General features: G+C 40.8%; 1 protein-coding gene across 4 annotated transcripts in view; it reads right to left on the reverse strand.

Annotated features, from left to right (window-relative positions):
- Positions 1-18,923, reverse strand: part of LOC135490037 (probable JmjC domain-containing histone demethylation protein 2C) — a 96,479-nt gene that overhangs the window by 53,533 nt on the left and 24,023 nt on the right. For all 4 annotated transcript variants that reach the window (XM_064775689.1, XM_064775687.1, XM_064775686.1 and 1 more), the window contains exons 5-6: positions 16,421-16,505; positions 2,989-3,071 (exon numbers count right to left, since the gene is read on the reverse strand). In XM_064775689.1, the coding sequence (XP_064631759.1) occupies positions 2,989-3,071; positions 16,421-16,505 (168 nt within the window). The remainder of the gene's footprint in view (positions 1-2,988; positions 3,072-16,420; positions 16,506-18,923) is intronic.

Consider the following 18,923-nt stretch of genomic DNA (forward strand, 5'->3'; position numbering starts at 1 on the left):
AACCACTAACAAAATACTGCCTTATCATAACTACTGAAATGTATCAAGCGTGCAGCCACACCCAAAACAGCACGCTGTTGCAGTCTGACTCATTACCCTTCAAAGGCAACCCCGTCGCTGGAGGGGGGGGGGGCATGGCGTGCATCGAGGCGCTATCAATTAAGTAAAGATAGATCCCTTCACCAGCCTCACGTCTTAAGTGACACGAAAATGATTGACAACATGGACATTTTTCATAGAAGAGATCAAAATATTAGACTTTTCTTTTTAATAATTGTTAATTCATCAAATGGCCTTCATTCCTTTCTCTATCCTCAAGATTGATGGTAGACTGAGAGAACAGGCAATCAAGGCCATGAGGATGATGAGTGAATTCAGTAACTGCTTGTTCCAAAATACACAGGAGGGTGACACGGAAGGGGGTGGAAGGCTGATGATCCAAGCCTACCTGTGATTTTTCTATCTTAGCCGGTTGCTGACTAGGGCTAAGGAGGCCAGCCTCCCCCTGATTACACCTGCGTCATCCCAGAACAGATTTGGGTATGTTGTGAAAATGTCGCTACATTAGCTTTGAGAGTATCATTCGTGCAATCTCCCTTGATGCGCCTCATCTTTAAGTCTCTGCTAGATGATCAATCAGCCCCGTGACACATAGGAATGTCATTAAATGATGGAGTGCTATCAAAGGCAATCACCATCCAGCACGACCAGCTCATATTGCCAGTAAGAAATGGAGATAATCTTCAAGCAGTTCTCCATCCCAAGAGGCAAAGCAATGCGTGAACCGAGGATCTGTCATGCTGGCATCAAGGGGAGGGTGTTAAGATGGAAATCATCTTCACAGCCCCAAGAGGGAGACTGAACGGCCCTGCAGAACTCGAGCAAAGCAATGCACAAACTGATGATCTGTCATGCTAGCAGCACGGGGGAGGGTGTATATCTGATCACATTGCTTGCAACAAAGTGAAATGATCTTCATTGACAGCTTTGATAGGGGAATCAGAGATCCCATAAGGGAGTCTGGATTGCGCTTCAAAAGGCTGACAACATAAGACAGATGCAAAGTTGTTTTCATTTGGTGTCCGATGCTGTAGCCTATATTCTATGAGTCTCCTCAATGAGGGAAAGTTTTCTTGAGAATTACTGCTACCAAGGCATCTGTACTTCTGTCATATGAAAGGCCCAAACCATCAACTTCAGCTTCTTCGACGACTGCGAAAGCCTACATTCAGAGCCGATCTTAGATCAGTGAAACTGGAGTAATATTAAAGAAGGCCATATCATGTCAGTAGGCCTAATAGCTCAAACATCTTGCAACCTACATTGTCCTTCAATGAAGTATTATACTCTATGAGGCAACCTCCTGGCTTGAAGGGGTCAGCGGTAACACTGAATGATGGATGAACAGACTTCCGAGAAACACCCCATTATATTGACACGCATATAACATTTTTACATGTTGAATGCCACACATGAATAAATTGGTGATATCAATAACTTGGAGAGGTAGGCTAACTACAATGCAATGGGAAATGATAAATGCACTGCCAACAAGCAATCATAAGCAGGAAGAAGAAATATAGCTCTCGAGCTTTTGAAATAGCAGATCAAAATAAGGTTTCATTTCGTTCCATATAATTCACATGAAAACATTGTGAATCATGACAAATTTGTTATGGCAATGTAAACAAAAGATATTTTCCAATTCAATGACATGCTCCCTGTATTTCAATCATATCACAGCGCATCCGCATCAATCTATTCTGGGTGACAACATCATACTATCGAAGGCCACAATCACCACCTGATCATATTTACAAATATCCTACAACTGTTTATGACAAATATTGACTGAAAATGACAAATATTACGCTGATATTCGATATAAAGTCAACAAAGTACAACAGTACGTGGTGGTAAACTGTAAGAAAACCAGAGGATTGGCGGCCAGTGTGACTCTGCTGTGGAAGAGTGAGTTGTTGCCCATTCCTTTTCTCTCTAGCGGACGTATGGACGGACCTGGACTGGAGGTGCCTCTCGTTTCAACCCAATCAAGCTAAAGTGATGGCCAGTGTGGTTGGCAGCTTGCTGAAGAGAACGGCCTGCAGACGTTGATAAATCCCAGGATTCTCGGAGCAGGTGGTCATCCTAGGCACATCTGTATCATCCATCTTCACTGTGTCCCTCAGGCAACAACAACAAGTTGAAGAATACTTTAGCCCTGATCGATACAACATATGCGAACAAAGCTATACTGGATGTTTGCCGTTAAACAAAGTAAAACTTCTGCCCAATCAGTTTAAGGGCCTCACATGATACCAGATGCTACAGGGAGATCTGCCTATTGGTCCAGACCTAGCCTTATCAGTAGTTTACACAAAATTCAAGGCTACACATCCTTCATAAATTTCCCCAATGTTTCTTCCAGGAAATAGCAATCAATAAATTCTTAGCATGCGAAATTTTTCATCGAATTCTGCCTCAAACCTCTTGGCAGAGATGATTTAGGTCTAGCTGTTTAACAGTTTACATGGTAAGTGTAATACACAGGAATGCTGGATCATATGATAAGAGCAAAGAAACAACATGTTGTCTGAGAAGGAGTTACATACTTGGAAAAGTTTCAAGATGAAACAAAAAGTTTACTGAGTATCTTATCAATTGTATACATATGATGAGAAAATATCTTTGTGAAACTCTTATGAGAGTCAAGGTTGAGGCCTGGTGTAGAAGATTTAGAGCCATGCAATCCTAATATTCGAACATATTAACTAAACATATCGTAAGGGATGTTTACATGATGAGCACCCATTTACACACACACCAGAGTACAATCTGGCCTGGTGTGGTCGAAGGTAAGACTCTCTTTTCCATGATATTCAACACAAGGAAATATTTGTCAACACTGTCTTCAACAATCCAGCAGTTTGAAGCCAGTTTCACCTGGGCAAGTCCCCTGATATCTATAGTACGGTTTGTATAACTTACCCCACTTTGTGAGTCTTTATTGTTGCAGGATCTTCTCCTAGGTGTTATTCCAACATCTATACCTTTCAGAATGGAGTCGACAACTGAAAGGTAAGAGAGAAGAGGGTGAGGTTCGTAATGCTCAGGGGACATGTCATCCGACAGTAGATCACAATCAGAGAAAGACATCTTCTTGTTGATTCATAAAAGTTTGCAGAACGTTTTTGTCCAGTCTTTTTTTGTCCAATTTCATCCAATTATCGGCACTCGGTAATCTCCTCTCTGACAAAGATGTCAAGAAGTCAAGATTCTCCACATATATGAAGCAATGTCACTGTCTGGTAATTGTGCTGAGAAGAAGGGTCCTGTCTGTCGTCCCAACTCAAATCCTCGTGAAAGGTTTTTGAACCTCTTGAAAAATAGATTTGTTGTCGCCTTCTTCTTGTCCAACAGTAGGTGGAAGAAGTGTCCAACCCTTCACTTGCGCTCAAAGCCCAAGCACAGAGCCTTTAGGTCACAATGCAGTATCTTTCTTCTTCCTTTTCGTCAACTCGAAGGTAGACTAGTTGTTGTTGTGGTTGATTTGTCCTGTTCCACCCAAAGAGTTTTAGTCCAATTTCCGTTTATCGACAAAAGTCTGTTGTTGATGTGACTCAGTGTTGTAAACATCACAATCTCAAATCAGGTTTCTTGTACTTTTTCTGATCCGCAATCTCTTCGAATGCTCAGGAATTTTAATGTGTTCCGGAGAGCTGTAAAGCAATGTCCTATTAGAGCAAGTATGATTATCAAAATGTGACCGATGATTAGACAAAAATGACTAGCTACCTTGGAAACAAAGAGACGATTACTAAGAATTGCGCACTATTTGAAAGCGGCGTAGTACACTCACTCACCCTGTTGACTCAGACCCAGACGGTAGAATCAAACTCTATGACTCCTACGAACTGATCAACATCATGATGCGAGGCGAGCGCTTCATCGCTTTCTTGGTGTAGCCAGCCATCGAGCTTTTATTGATCAACATGAACACAGGAGTTGTAGTCATATACCAGACTGGTATGTACTCAACACGAGATGGAGTGCGACGACTGTATCCACAATTATGCCATTCTCGATAACGCAGTGATGATGCATACCAACCACGAGGAGTTATGCAAAATCAACGGATAGTAAATACAGCTAAATAATTACCAGTAGTAATTTCCCACTTGCAAATAACAAGTACGCAACATTTTTCACAAATATTGCACAGGCTTCGATAACTGTGAATTACACTGTTTGAAAAGGTAATGGAAAGCCTTAAGTATCTTCATTCCAACCATGAGAACTATCCACCAAGATCCTGAAGTATTCTCCTTGATGATGGTGTACTCAAAGGACGAACACTAAATGTTAACTTTTATCTGAGCGAGCTTCAGGCGAACAGCCTAATTGCGGCTGACCATGGATGGGTCCGGAACACTCCTGGCACAATACTTTCTCAGATGAACCTGAATGCGAGTACATATGCAAAAGTCTGCGCTGGGTAGAGTAACAAAGAAACATGGAAACTGACAAAGCTCATATTTCTAGAAAGATGGCTTAAGTTCTTTCAGCAAAGACCTTGAACAGGTCCCAAGGTTAGTTTAAGACAGGGTGGAGCACCCAGGTATTTACTTGCTGCGCAATAGCAAGAAGCCACACTAAACCTTCCTAGCTTTTTGCTGCCACAGAATAGTAAATAGTACAGAAGATAGCCCACGGCGCGATGAACTTTTGTAGGCAGATTCAAACAGAGCTATAAAGGTCAGCGCTTTAGAGATGCTGTGAGTGATACAGAGTGGCTTCTGCTTAATAGCTTCCTAGGGAATGGTAACCACAAAGTAGTATCTATATTCTAGTCTGACCTTGGCAATGGCAGTGATTAATCAAACGTGACGGGAACACATGATGTGATACGACGTCATGGCGGTACAGTGAAGGAAAACCTGTTGGGGACTTTGACCGGAGGTTTCGGGACGCAGCGGCAGAGAGACGGGAAGTATCATCAACATGTCATCCATATGAATAACCTACGCTGGGGCTCAAATTGAACCAAGGCTACCATCATCACCCCCACTGCCTTGTGGTTTCTGCTCATAGCTTTCTTGGGAACAGGTGACCTCAAAAATTGTCTTCGTGCCCTTGGCAAGTCTCTACTGAACAAGGCACAAACACACTAAAATACCTAATAATGTACCAGTAGTCTAATTTACACAGAAAGGAAGAGAGAAGATCAGTGAAAAGACCAGCATGGCTCACAGATGCATGGAGGTGAACACCAAAGATGTTTCTAAGACGATAATGAAAACATGAGAACAAACAAGGTTAGGACATATCGAATACTAGCATGGATGAATCACTATCCATCAGCCTCTGGTGATGATGACGACCAACATCGACCTTGAAAAATGCCGTCATAACTCAGACTTGGTGATGAGTAATAGCCATTTCAGCCCTCTTGAGGGACAGGAGACTAATCGGATTTTAGCCCGATTGACGTGCTACATGTATGAATGGTGATGGAGCTCAAAATCATTAATAACTTCGTAGTCATAGACAGATTACCTGTGTTTACATCAACAGAGCGCAAAAGATAAAACCATTTGATCCCAAGAAAGTTACAACCTCTCCCAGATGAAAAGTGGAAGGCATCAACTTGCCCGTCTCCAAGATCTAAATGATCACATTTCCTGAGATAAATAACTGAATCTTCATTTACCAGTTGTCAGACACATCTGAGACACGTCTTGAATCATCCGCGGTTAATATTCTTGAACTTCTCCCTCATAAGTCAAAAGATGGAAATAAAGTCATATTGACCAGGGAATCTATCTTAATTGCCAATTTCACCGCTGCAGTCAACAATGGAATGGAAACACTGGTTGTGTGTGAGTAGCTGGAGGCACAACTTAAACTGAGATGCCCTTCTACACTCCCACATCCGGTTGGGAATTGCGCTAGGGGGCTAGTGGGCTAGGAAGATGGGATTTTTGGACTTAAGTTGAGCAGGATGCCAAAATTTCCTTTTGACACTGTTCCAATTCCTAATGTAGCCAGCCAAATCCATGAGGTCAAAATTGTAACGAGATCCAGTCAAGGTGACCTCCAGATATCACAAATCAGACTGTCTACGCCCTAGCACACCAGCCATATCAAAATATCATACGTAGTAAGCTAAAAATCAATGGTTTCTAGCTAACCTATTGATCAATGGAGACTAAGCATATAGATGGCTTGCCCTAATCCATAGTGGCATTTGGCCCATCTCGAAATAGATGTAATGGTTTATCTTGAGTGCACAAGTCAATGGCATGTTTACTGCTCTTGGTCGATAAACCAGGGAGATGGGAAGTTTTGGCTTCATCAGATTGATTGGGTATGGAGAGTTCTGGGAAGATGGCCCTTCCCTGGCTTTATAACCACTGCCATTGGAGTAGATCGGGACGAAACCAACCGCTATGATCTCTTGAGAGTTTGAGGATAAGGGTTACGGGAAGGAAGCTCTACGTAGCCAGCTTTATAAGACTAGCCGTTGGAGTAGATAGGGACAAAGCCAAAGATATTGGCTCATGATACTACCATGTATTCTTCTTAAAACAAAGGGCCGCTAAAGTACAAGAGCACAATTTGGCAGAATCAGCCAAACCAGCAGCAAAATAACTTCTGCGCCCGGGAATTAGTCATGTGACAGGCAATCTATCACGAGAATATCATACCGGTAGCGAGAAACGGCCCACGATCGATGTAGCAAGAACACGCCTGAATAGCACATTGTTCCAATAAAGGACTGCCTCATGATTGACGACATTAAATGAAAGCTACATTATGATGTAAATCGAGGAGCAAGGTACCATTATTATGGAAATGGAATGTTGCCGTGGAACTGAAAATGGACAGTTCACCATAAATTCACCCTTTTATCTTGAACTGGGGCAAACAGCATCATTTTGTTGTTAATATCAGGAGTCAAGACTGCACCGACCTTGCATCTGAATATGAAAGGTATGATTTATACAGTAGGATTTAACCGCTATGTTGAGTTCTGTTGTGGTACCAGGTCATTGTACTCTATTCCCAGGGGAGCCGATTTCCTGAAAGCTAACCGTAACAGGTTCATACACTATTCATACCGAACATGCATAATTGTGGCAACGCATATTATCAGAGGTAATGGTAGGTATTCATGTGTTCAGAATACATGATAATATTGTGACATGTTTCCAGGTTATTTAGATGAACTATTAGTGGTTATTTATGGACGGAGTACAATGGTCCAATATGCAGGTTACAAATGGTAAAATAAACACTTTAATGGCAACAGCATGGCTTTAATCATGTCCGTGGCACAAAATTAGAGCTCTGGGATCCAAATTCGAGCGAATCAGCTCTGATTTTCAAATAGTACATGAATGCATTAGATAATTCAATCTGTATCATGCTATTATAATATTTTTAATTGACCTAAATGGAGAAACTCCAACTACTGGTTAAACCATTTAGAAATCTGTGGACCTGACATCGATTGATTTCTGTCAACTAGATGCACTCATCTGATCTTTTCATCACGTAATGTGAGCTTGTCAATAAATGTAACTTTGTCGGCCAATTGATCAATTGAGTCTGTGTGGCGTTTGGTTACAAATGGCATATCCTTTGATAAAATGAGATGCTCGTGGTAAATGTACTTAGTAGTGGATTTATCGATATAAAAACAGAAAAAATCTTGTTTTTCCATGTTGTATTTATTAAATGCATGGTAATGGGAAAGAAAAATAATATCACTATTGAAAAAATCTTGCTATTGATTGAACAATAGGTAAACAGACATACTTTGTTTTGATATCAGCCCTAACGACGGATTCCAGGGTTGAAAACTCACTGTCATTAAAAGATGATATCTGCTCTATCCCGGTGACAGAGCAAGGAATGAGCCTACACAAAGCAAAGGAGGCATCAAAAATACCAAAACAAGATTATGCCATCCTGTCCATAACTCTTTCAGAGTGAAATGGCGAGCTAAAGAACCGGGTGTGGTGTTTCGAAAAGAGACACCACACATTCCAAGTCTTAGTTGACTGTACCCAAATGTATCCAAAAAGGAGACAACTTTCCCTCCACAATAATTCCAAAGCGACAACTAACCAACCTATCCCTATATTTCTTTCATAAATGATACATTAGGGCCGTTTAGACGACAGGCGAAAAGACCGCATTCGGATCGAATCTGGATGAATCCGGATTAAAACCACCCAAGGCGATGGTACCTTTTTAGTCCGGATGCAACCACATTGATCCGGATCTTTTTGCGTTTACACGACGAAAAATTAATCCGGATTCGGGACGCATCCGGATTTTTTCGCGTCGTCTAAACGGCCCTAATGTCCTCATTCTTCAATAACAATGGAGTGTAGTCATAATTTTTAGAATAATATGGGGAAACGGAAATGATAAGAAACATACTCACATGAGTTGCAAAGCTGAACAGCTTCAAGTCAGACTTAGCATGATAGCTTCTTTCACCAGACACTCACCTGCCTGTAATAGGTCACCTGTTGACAAAGCTGGAATACCGCGTCTCCATGGTAACGTATGATTTACTATTAACAATAAGATGAGATGAGATGAAAGCCGAGCTGAGCCAGCTCTTCCTGGGAAGCTAGTCACATCAGACAATTCCTGATACATTAAATTATAGCCTGTTCAGAGGATGTAAACTTGGCAATTTTTTTACCATATTTTAGTATTATTTCATCTCTTTTAGCAACAAATTCCTCAAACTGTTACCCGGTTGCCAATAAAAACCAGATTTTTGGCTGAATGTCTAAAAACCATCTCCCATGACACCTGATTTGCTGTTCATGCAAACAGCATTCTGTGCAAAAAAATCTGTTGTTGAAGAAAGAAGAAATACTTTCCAATTGGCATATTATCATTCAGAACAGCCACCACAGTCTTTAATTCTATTGTCGTATTCATAGACTATGAATTAGGATGCACAACTGGTTGCCAAAGAGACCATCAAGGCAGGGGAAATGGCTTTGTACTCCATTAGTAGGTCCCTGTAAGTGGGGACGTCAATTTCAATGAAACAAGGCGACAACAACCTGTTAATAACAATACCAGTAACTGATAACCTTTAGATTGATATTCAGGTGACTTCGGCAACTGGTTGAAATGACTTCTGTTTTCAAGGAAGATGAGTTCCAAGAGGATTTCTGATGGTAGATGCATAAAAGGAGAGAGGCCTTAAAGATATGTGGTACATGTACCTGCCCGAATGAAAAGTAGGATTAGAGAAAGTTTCATTATGTCTAATATGTCAATCTTTGATATTTAGTTGATGGGGAAAAAGAAAAGTCATTTTATTCTTACATTACTTTCAGCAAAAGGATACAAGACATGTGAAATGAAAGCATTGCTTGCCTACTAAAAGCCCCCAATCGCCAGAATTTGGGACCGTGTGCAAGATAAGATGCTGAAGTATTGCTTTCTTTAACAATTCTTGGTGTTGCCTGTCATGTCAGCAAAAAGCTTGCATTAGTCTGAACCATTTTGCAAAGCTAAGGATAGGAAAAATCACAACTGATGCAAAACTGCCTCTTTTTACTATATACAAATGCAAGAGAGAAACCAGCCCATGGCTATTCTGCAGAGCAACCTTTAGCCAGGAACCACTTCTTATTCCATTCTATTGAATTCATTCGACATCAAAGGAAGACGCATGGCTAAGCATCAAGTGCACTATCCTGCCCAAGGCAAAGTGACATCTAAAGACTAATCTCTAAAGACTGAGCATATCGGGGCACTGTCTGTCCAAGTCAGTTTCTCATACACTTTGACATATCAAAGCACATCTCATTAAATCATCCTCATTGGGCACTGAGGTATTGACACATTACTGACATAATGAAGTTTAGCCAAGCATGATATCAGGAAGACTTGACAGTAAAGGGACTTTCTCACCCAGTACACATGACCTTGGTGTTACTGGCAAACAACATCTAATGCAGGGCCGTGAAAACCACTACACCATCCAAGAAATGGCTGTCCCAAAGATTTTCTGCATCACCGCAAGCCATTGCACCATGGTGCCAGCAGCGGGATCACATTGGACACAGTCTGCCTGGCCTTTCTTTCCTCTCTAGCAACCAGTCAATGATTCATGGCACCAATGGGTCCAGCTGGTTAATATCAATAAATGAAGAAGCATGACCATCGATTTCAACTAGCAAGCACGCTGCATGCCGATGGCGTTCAATGGGGAAAAGAGATGTAGATTTCAATGGAAGCTATCTGCCCAATATGTCCCGAGGTCAGAGAACTCCCAACTAGTGTGAAAGACAGTGGGATTCATAAAGGTTTTTGATAGATGCTCAGTAGCATACCAACAGTGTGAAACCAATGGACCAGGCAACACAAACTGGAAATTGGGAATACCAAAACATTTGACGCCAACTGCTAATGCAAAGCTGTAACACTGTCCAATGCGCCAAAAAGTGAAGTGTCACATGCCATAGTCTTTCATAACCAACAGATGTTACGTTTCCCTGAGACATGATGCCCCCTCTTCTTCCCCGCATTTTTATTAGACCATTGAGAAACGTTCACGGAAATTCCTAACTGGATATCAAAAGAGCCAATCCATGAAAAAATCATATACGAATCCAAGTGAAAACTCAATACTTTCAGACTGAATCCATCTAACAAATTGTGTCATGCACTCTTCGTGTACTATGCACTCAGCGTTTCTTTTCATTTTATTTTCCTGTGACTCTTTCCCCATCATCAATCAATGAGACTGACAAAACAAACAGAACTACCAAGAAAACCTCATATCATTTTACGCAGAAACTGCGCAAGACAAACACTTTTGCCTGCAAAGCTGAACGGCCTTTAGAACAACCTCAGGGAATCCGCTCCAAAACTCCATCGCACAAATATACGATTTGGAAAAAACCGTGAACGGCATATGCGAGTTGATTAATCCTGCGTGACAAGTAATCTGGAGCTCACATGAATTCTTTATCGATTGCTTGGATGGATAAATGCATCGTTATTATTCACTCCAGCAGCTTACAATGCGAATTCCAGGGTGGCAGATTCGTTGTGGCAACGTTGAAATTTGTACAGTTGACCTTTCATGAGACACACCATGATAGACTAGGATGTCAATATGGCGATGGTAAGAATGAGAGGACGTCTCCTCATCGCACTATACGCCGCTGTCTTTTGGCTTCAAATTCTGACTTGCCATTCTGTATTTTAGAGACAAAACGATTGAAAGTCTTTTCCCTTTTCATGATCTGTAGAACAGTTTCAAAGCATTTGACTTTTTTCAGAAGCTGCAGTGGTCCATTGGCACAGATGTCAGGCTTGTGGTCACGACGTCCCAGGTTTAAATTCTATCTTCACTGTCAGCATGAGTTTTTTGGCAGGTCTTCATGCCGGTCTTTCCTCACGCCGCCCACATGTTAAAATCTCATGTTGTGGGGCTGAAAAACCAGAGTTCTACTGAAAAGTTTAGGAAAACTGTGTAAAGGTGTAAAGTTTAGTGATACTTTTCTATTTTTGATATCATCAGACTCAAACCTGAACTTCAATTCGGTATTTTAATATTGGTGAAGCTTTTTACTATCAAAGTTGATGATTCTTGGGGTCTGACTTATCGGAGCTAGTGCGTACAAATATCCTCTACTATCTTAGATTCGACGCAACAGAATGGAAATTATTAAACTGCTGCAGCCGAAAAAAAACTTATTTCCAGTTTGACTGCACCTTATAAAGAGTACCTTATTTTTCATATCTCAATAGTCTAAGAGCGAAAAAATCTTGCGCTGGATTCCATCAAGTATTTTTTCCGTTTTGCATTTGTCGCCAAAAAAATATCGGATTTGGTGAAGAGTGGTTGAGCGACATCAGGAAATAAAGCCGCCATCAAGGACTTGTCGAAGACTTATAGAAAATCTATTGATTACAAACAAGCGAGGAGCAGGAAATCGATAAGGCGGCAACTCGAAGTTTTTTATCAGCACGTCTTCCAGTCATGTTTACTCGAAAAATAATGGTGACAAGAACTATTCTGAATCTGATAGAATCTTTTCAGTTTTTGATAAATTGGTGGGCAGTGGTTTGTAAGAAACATTTTCAACTTTAGTTTGTCAGTAGAAGTTGCACAACTGTCAATATTTCTTAAAGTGGGATGTACATACCAGATCGACAAGCTTCAACTGGCGATACTGTTCAGTCGAGCTTCGTTCACATTCCATGCTTGCACAGCCTGAGAAGCAGACGAAAGCGAAAATGGCGAACACTTCAATTCGAAATATCATGGATGATGTGATTCTGAACCAGATGAGCAATGCTGTCATATCATCAGGTGAGTCTATATAACAGCACTGGGCAGCACTGGTCGATGTGGGGCATATCAGACTGACCATGCCATTCAAGCTTCAATTAGCGATATCTTTAGACCAGCCAACAACATACCAATATGATACAGATTTCATGATGAATGGGCTGAGGAGCAGTGGCTGAAAGTTGGTAGATCAGGCAGTATGTGAATCTCCACTTAGAACGCCACCCCATGGTCTCGTGAATCAATCTAATCTCATTAGCGAGAAGTCAATATTGGTCGATGTGGGACGAACCAGACTGACCAGCTTCAATTGGCAATATCGTTAGGACAAACCATCTGCATACCAATCTCATTCACATTCCGTGATGCACGGACTGAGGAAATTAGACCAGAATTAACGTCTGCCCAGCATAATTATCGAGCATGCAAGTTGTACCATATTTGATTTAGGTTCCTCAGCCAGCAGCTTCTTTTCAATGGAGCAACTGTATTGAAGGGTGGAATGTGGAATGGAATAGAACAAACACATGTTGTTAGGGATGCTGACTTGGATAAGAATTGACTACCCAGAGCGCAATTATCGGGCATGCAAGTTGTAACAGCAAATTTAATTTGCGTTGGGTTACCTTATTACTCAGCAATCTCGTGCTGAAGGACTGAATGCAGATATTGGGTGACAGAACTGGTGCGTTCAATGGGGATGTCATCGCGGGTAATGTCTGTTTAGGAACCAGGATGGGGCCAAAAATTCTGTCAAGATTTCAGGAGCTTTACCAGAGATATTTGGAGGGCACCTCAGGAATTTTGTTGATCAAGGTGGCTACAAGTGTCCTTCAATCACTGTTCTCTTGGCAGTCCCACTTGTCCCCTCCGTCCTGACAGACAAGGGGAAATAAGGCTTTGCATGGTACTGTGTTTAAATAAACCCTTGTCAAGCGTAGCAATAAAATTTCCACCTAAAAATTACGATTCACCATTTTTATAAAAACACGCAACATTCACACAATTTATTTATGAATTTAAAACACATCAAAGCTATCATAAAGCTTTTTAAAGGCAAAATAGTAGAAATACCATTAACAACCTACGCTTGCACAAACTTAGATATCAAACAGAAAAATATCTGCTGTTTATTACATGCTATTTTCAATCATATACAAAATCCAATATAAACGCTACATCTCTCCTATTTACTCCTGCCATAAAAAGAAAATGTCCGCAAGCTACAATAGTCATATTGATCATGACAGTGATTAAAAATCACGTCCTCTGATAAAAAATTACAACCTACAGCGTAGATAGGTTGGATTCCTATTTCAAGGCGTAATTTCCAATAATATCTAGGGAAGCTGGCATGTCACTGCCATTACCATACACGGTAAGAATTGCGTTGATAATGGAGACGAAATTCCCCCAGGGAAAAGTTAGCTGAGCACACTTAAAGAGATCACATGGATTCGAAAGTGAAATCAATGCTGGTTTTTAATAACGTGGCCTAAAAGGTTTTAACCGTTTGTATTCAGCAACATTTTTAGAGTTCAATGATACAGACTTTTTCCACTGTGCCAATCCGACAGCCCATGGAAAGCAGCCTCAGCTCCAGGTGACAGTGACATGGCATGCACATGTAGCTGGTCGCATGACATTCGAGGTACCCCATCCGAGGTATTTTGGTGGGTAACACGATCATTAAGTTTCATTGCAATAGCTGCAAAGTTGCTTCAGTTAGAGCACCCGCAACCTGTAGACTAGGCAGATGACGTGGGCGCAGAAATCAACCAAGAACATAATGTCACGAAACTCAACTTTGAGTGGGGCAAATAAGCTTGCCGAATGACCCAGAGGTACATGTAGCTGCATGGAATTCCAACTTCTAAGGACTGGTTACAGACACTGAACAAAGCTCCGCACTTGGATTTGTTCGATTTGTCTCCGGAAGGTCTGACAGACTTGGCAATAACTCTGCAAGTTGGTCCTCTGAGAGTCTTTCTTTCCACTCGGTGTCACATTAAGACTAAATGGGTCAGACGAGAGCTCCTTTTCTTTCCCAATATTGACACTGTTCTCCCGACAGCTAATGGTCCAATAACCACAAATTACCCCTGCACACTTAGGAAGAACATCAATATGAAGGGCACATTTCGTTCAAGCAGTCTTCACTTGATCCTGACCAAACATTTTGTACATACAAGCAGCAAATACACTGCTCATACAAGGTGGGACTCCATTCTAGGTACAGCATCCTAGATAACTTTCTAGAAATAATTTTGGTAAATATATATAAATATGTATAGGAAATTAGCCCATTAATTTTGTACAGGATGAGGACATTTACTTCTGAAGCCAACTGTAGTTCAGAAGTGGGTTTCAGTACTCTGTGGGCCACCACCTACACTTATCATTGAGAGTAAGTGTCAATAGGCTATATCAAAACGACTGGGCTCAGTGCAGACTGGTTCAACTGAAAACGAAGTCACACTTGGCCACATTTACGACCTTTATCACTTGATTATTATATCAATGAACAATGTGAAGGAGGAAACTGGTGAGTGTCCCCAACCTCCATCAAGAGCACAAAATGTTTGCCTTTTCACTGCCAATGGGCGGACCAGACACACTTGACATTTTTTTGAAGTGCTGACCCGCTATGGTGAGGACAGCTTTGCACTCAAAGTGAAATACTCCACTGACAGGACCATTATCCTAAAACTAGAGCTAGCAAGAAATGCACTCAAAGCTGATATTGTACATTGCTATCAAATGTCCCTCAACTTGTAGCACCAAAATAACCAAATTAGGAGGTGGGATTTGGCAAAATGTGGCCACTTTAGTTCACAAACCAGTACATTCAGGCTCCTTGTGGTTTGTATCACTCCATTCTTCTGTAATAGGAAGCATACAGGAATTCTTGTGATGTCAAAGACCTGGAGGTCAAGATGAGACAAGTAAAACTGTCAAGGAAAGCAGTTACTGTCTTGTATTGATGAAGACAAAATTCACAAAGCAACCTTCACTACTGAAGGATTACATGCTGCCTGGACTACTGAATCTCCAACAATGACCCTTGCTTGATTGATTGGATGTATCCCTTTATTCAAACCAGATCTTCACTCAACCAGTGGTCAATCGAATTTAGATACTATACTCAGCATCCAGCAGGGGTTACCTGTAAAGAATCCATATCATTATCTATTAGGTTTAGACAATAAAGGACAGCCACCCAAAGCCTTTGTCCTAGAAAAATGACATGCCAAAACTGATGGGCATCAACACAATCCCCAGCTCCCTAACATATTCAGGCAACATCAACTGTAGAGCAAAGACCATCCAGGCCCGTTTGGTTGTAGGAATACAATATAATCCCGGATTATGGCAGACGTCAATATGTCAAATGTTAATCAGAACACTAAAGCCGTGTATCTCTCGTGACAACTGATGGATTGATGGACAAGGAGGTCTGGATTGTACGTAAAGAGATACCAAGGCTGTATCAAGCCAGGGTCACGTATGGTTAGAGATTCAATGCTGGTCCAAGTAGCATCTTTAATTTCTCCACGTCTCCTCCTCACAAATCAACTGTCAGAGTGTCATATTCCATCCAAATTTCACATCAACAATGTGAAGAGGTTGCATGTTCCATCATCTCTTCTATCTTCAATCAAAGTCTTGGTGCTTGTCAAGCGGCTCCATCATATGTGTGGTCCGAAATCCTTTCATTTGAAGATTGGCACTCGAAACTGATGGTGCTTGCTTCGGTTGGAGAACACATTTGAAGGTAAATTGTCCAGAGATGAGTATGAAGGTCATGGTCATTTTCCTTTTTTCTGCCAAGCTAGTAGATGTATCTATCAAATAATATCCACCGTCGCCAAAAAGCAAAAAGTTGCATTAAAACGACATACAATCTCTTGTGTTTCTTGAAATGAACTGAGTAAATTCTGATTTTTCAGAAAGAGCTACTTTTTCACCGACATTTAACGGCAGCGGATATCTGCGCCTCAACATCTCACGGGAATTTCATCAAATCAGACAATTAGCGATCAAAGAATGAGAACAAATTTCTTCCGCACTCACCTCCATCTCCAATTAATTTCATCTGCACCAGGGAAGGATCCTCATTGTGTTCTTCTAACACTGTGTCATCAACCACAGTCAACTCCTGCAATGGGAAAACGGACACGTTTGATGAGGATTTGTTGGAAAAATGGAACTCGATGTGAATCTCATAGCTTCAAAAATTGTGTGAATGATGTAAGTTAACCCAACCACTAACAGTTAGCTCAGTTCGTTGTTATTGGGCTGTAAGAACTTTTTGTCTCAGATTTTAGAATATTGAGTTAAAAGCTAAGCATCAACTGGAATCAAAGCAGCTACTAAGAATACACTTGGCTTTGAGTCCAGATCAAAACAGATCCTACTCTTCTGCATGGAGAGATTTTGACACTTTCAAATCTTAGCCAACTAATCATCCTGCAGCGAGGGCATGGATCATAGAAATCACTTAGCATTTTGAAAGCTAGCGGCAATCAATTCTCCCAGGGCTGCATCAGTCACACAGCGAAGGTAATCAATCATAACCAGGATGAAGAACGACTAAAAAATCAATCATTTCTATGATTCTTTATTTTTTCAACAGCTGATGCTACCGTGCATTCAGTTTGATATCGAATATTAAATATCGGGACGGATTGGTGACATTTGGTGCAACCAAATTGAGCTGATGGGTCTGCTCAGGCCAAGCCACACTATTCAAGTAGTCAACAGGACTGGAATTGGGACGATTGTAGGGATCATTCATCATTCCCACACATTTCTCACAATAACATTCACTTTGCACTCCTTCATGGTTTCAACCACATTTTCACCAGTATGATACCAAATGAACCTCTTGTTGCCGACCAAAGCACGTCCCCCAGGCTTTCCATCACCCGCCATTCTCAGAAATGCCAATCAATTCCAAGGGCTCAATACCTCTGTTGCTTAATCAGCCGGAGATCTCCTTAACCCTTATCGGGGAAAATTGCCAGGTATAGTAATTTGAGGCTAACGATAATTCATATTTAGTTAATTACAGTTGCCCGTGCCACAATTGAGACTACAAAGATGAAAACTCGACTCTTCTTTTTCAGCTCACAAGCTCGCACTTTCATTAATTCTACACAAAAAGCAGCCCATGGGAAGACGAACAATGCCCGATGTCAATTTACATACTGCGCTGCACTGGAGTCAATATCGAGACTTTTCATCACCAACGATAATGAGAGAGAATTTCGTATTCACATTTCAACAAGACAAAGAGATTGGTTCACCAGGGTAATCAACTTGACAGGAAGTATGTATATTTTATCATGATATTAACTCGGTCCTTGTTTTCGTTTCCATGCACAGATCCATTTTTGATACTAATAATTTACCTCATTTTTAGAAAGATCAACAGGTTTAGATTTCAAAAAAATTTGAATTTGTGCCAGGGTATTTAGGCCTGAAGTAGGCCTATTCAGATGAATTTGCCACTGGCCAATAATAACATCACACAGGGAAATTAGAATGGGGACATTCATGTCCTTTGCTGGGACAGTCTTGATCATCGCCATCATAAGTAGGACAACGGGTCAATTGACTCATCCCCTTAACCCAGTGTGATATATCATAACACAGGCAGGAACTGACCATTTGAACCTTTGCCACTGATGAATGACGAACATCTGTTACAATATTGATGATATTGAGAATTTTTAATAATATTATCATTACTCATGGCCAGCTGAAAATGCGTGCTCGAAACTAAAGGTCATCAAGTGCATACATCATTGTCACCAAATTCAAATGCATGATGCGGATATCGAAAAGGGCTGGAATTGATATTCTAGCGAGGCCTAAAAGAAGCTCAAGTGAATGTATGTATGGTAGGCCTTTATATCTGTAGTGCCCCCGCTACGCTTGAACTCGGTAATTATCATGATTCAACTAAGAAATGGAGTTCTTGGCCAATACAAGACCAATAATATCATCCTACTGCTGATGACCTTGACCTCTGATCAGAAATAAATGATAACTTGCACCTAAAAATGTCATGGTGTATCCTATCATAATTAGAATTCCCAGGCAAAAGCATACTTTTATTGATGCAGCCAGAGGCATCCTAGCAAAAATCATACCGCCTTTGTATCCAACATTTCGTTTTTTTACACGAATGTGAAAAATGATATAATAAGTATGCACTCTCTGATAAAATGAGCAAGCGCACAAGGGATATATACAATGTTTTCCCAATTATACCTCAAACTATGTCAATTACATAGAAACACGTAACAGCGGGTTGTTACAGGCAGCCATATAAGGAGTTGTTTACTAGGGATATTATTTTTTATACTTCCATGTATTGTTATAACGATCGAGGCACTGTTGTCGAGGAGAAATAACATGAAGTTAATATTGAGTTTAAACCTGGCATAAAATGTACCAATCTATGACAGTTTGCCAAGCTCTTCCGGCCATGATTTTTCTCAAATGTTCATCATCTTACAAAATAGTCATATTACTTGAATAGACCTTGACATTTATAGCCAACCATAAC

The sequence above is a fragment of the Lineus longissimus genome, chromosome 6, assembly GCF_910592395.1.
Source record: "Lineus longissimus chromosome 6, tnLinLong1.2, whole genome shotgun sequence".
Classification (NCBI taxonomy): Eukaryota; Metazoa; Nemertea; class Pilidiophora; order Heteronemertea; family Lineidae; genus Lineus; species Lineus longissimus.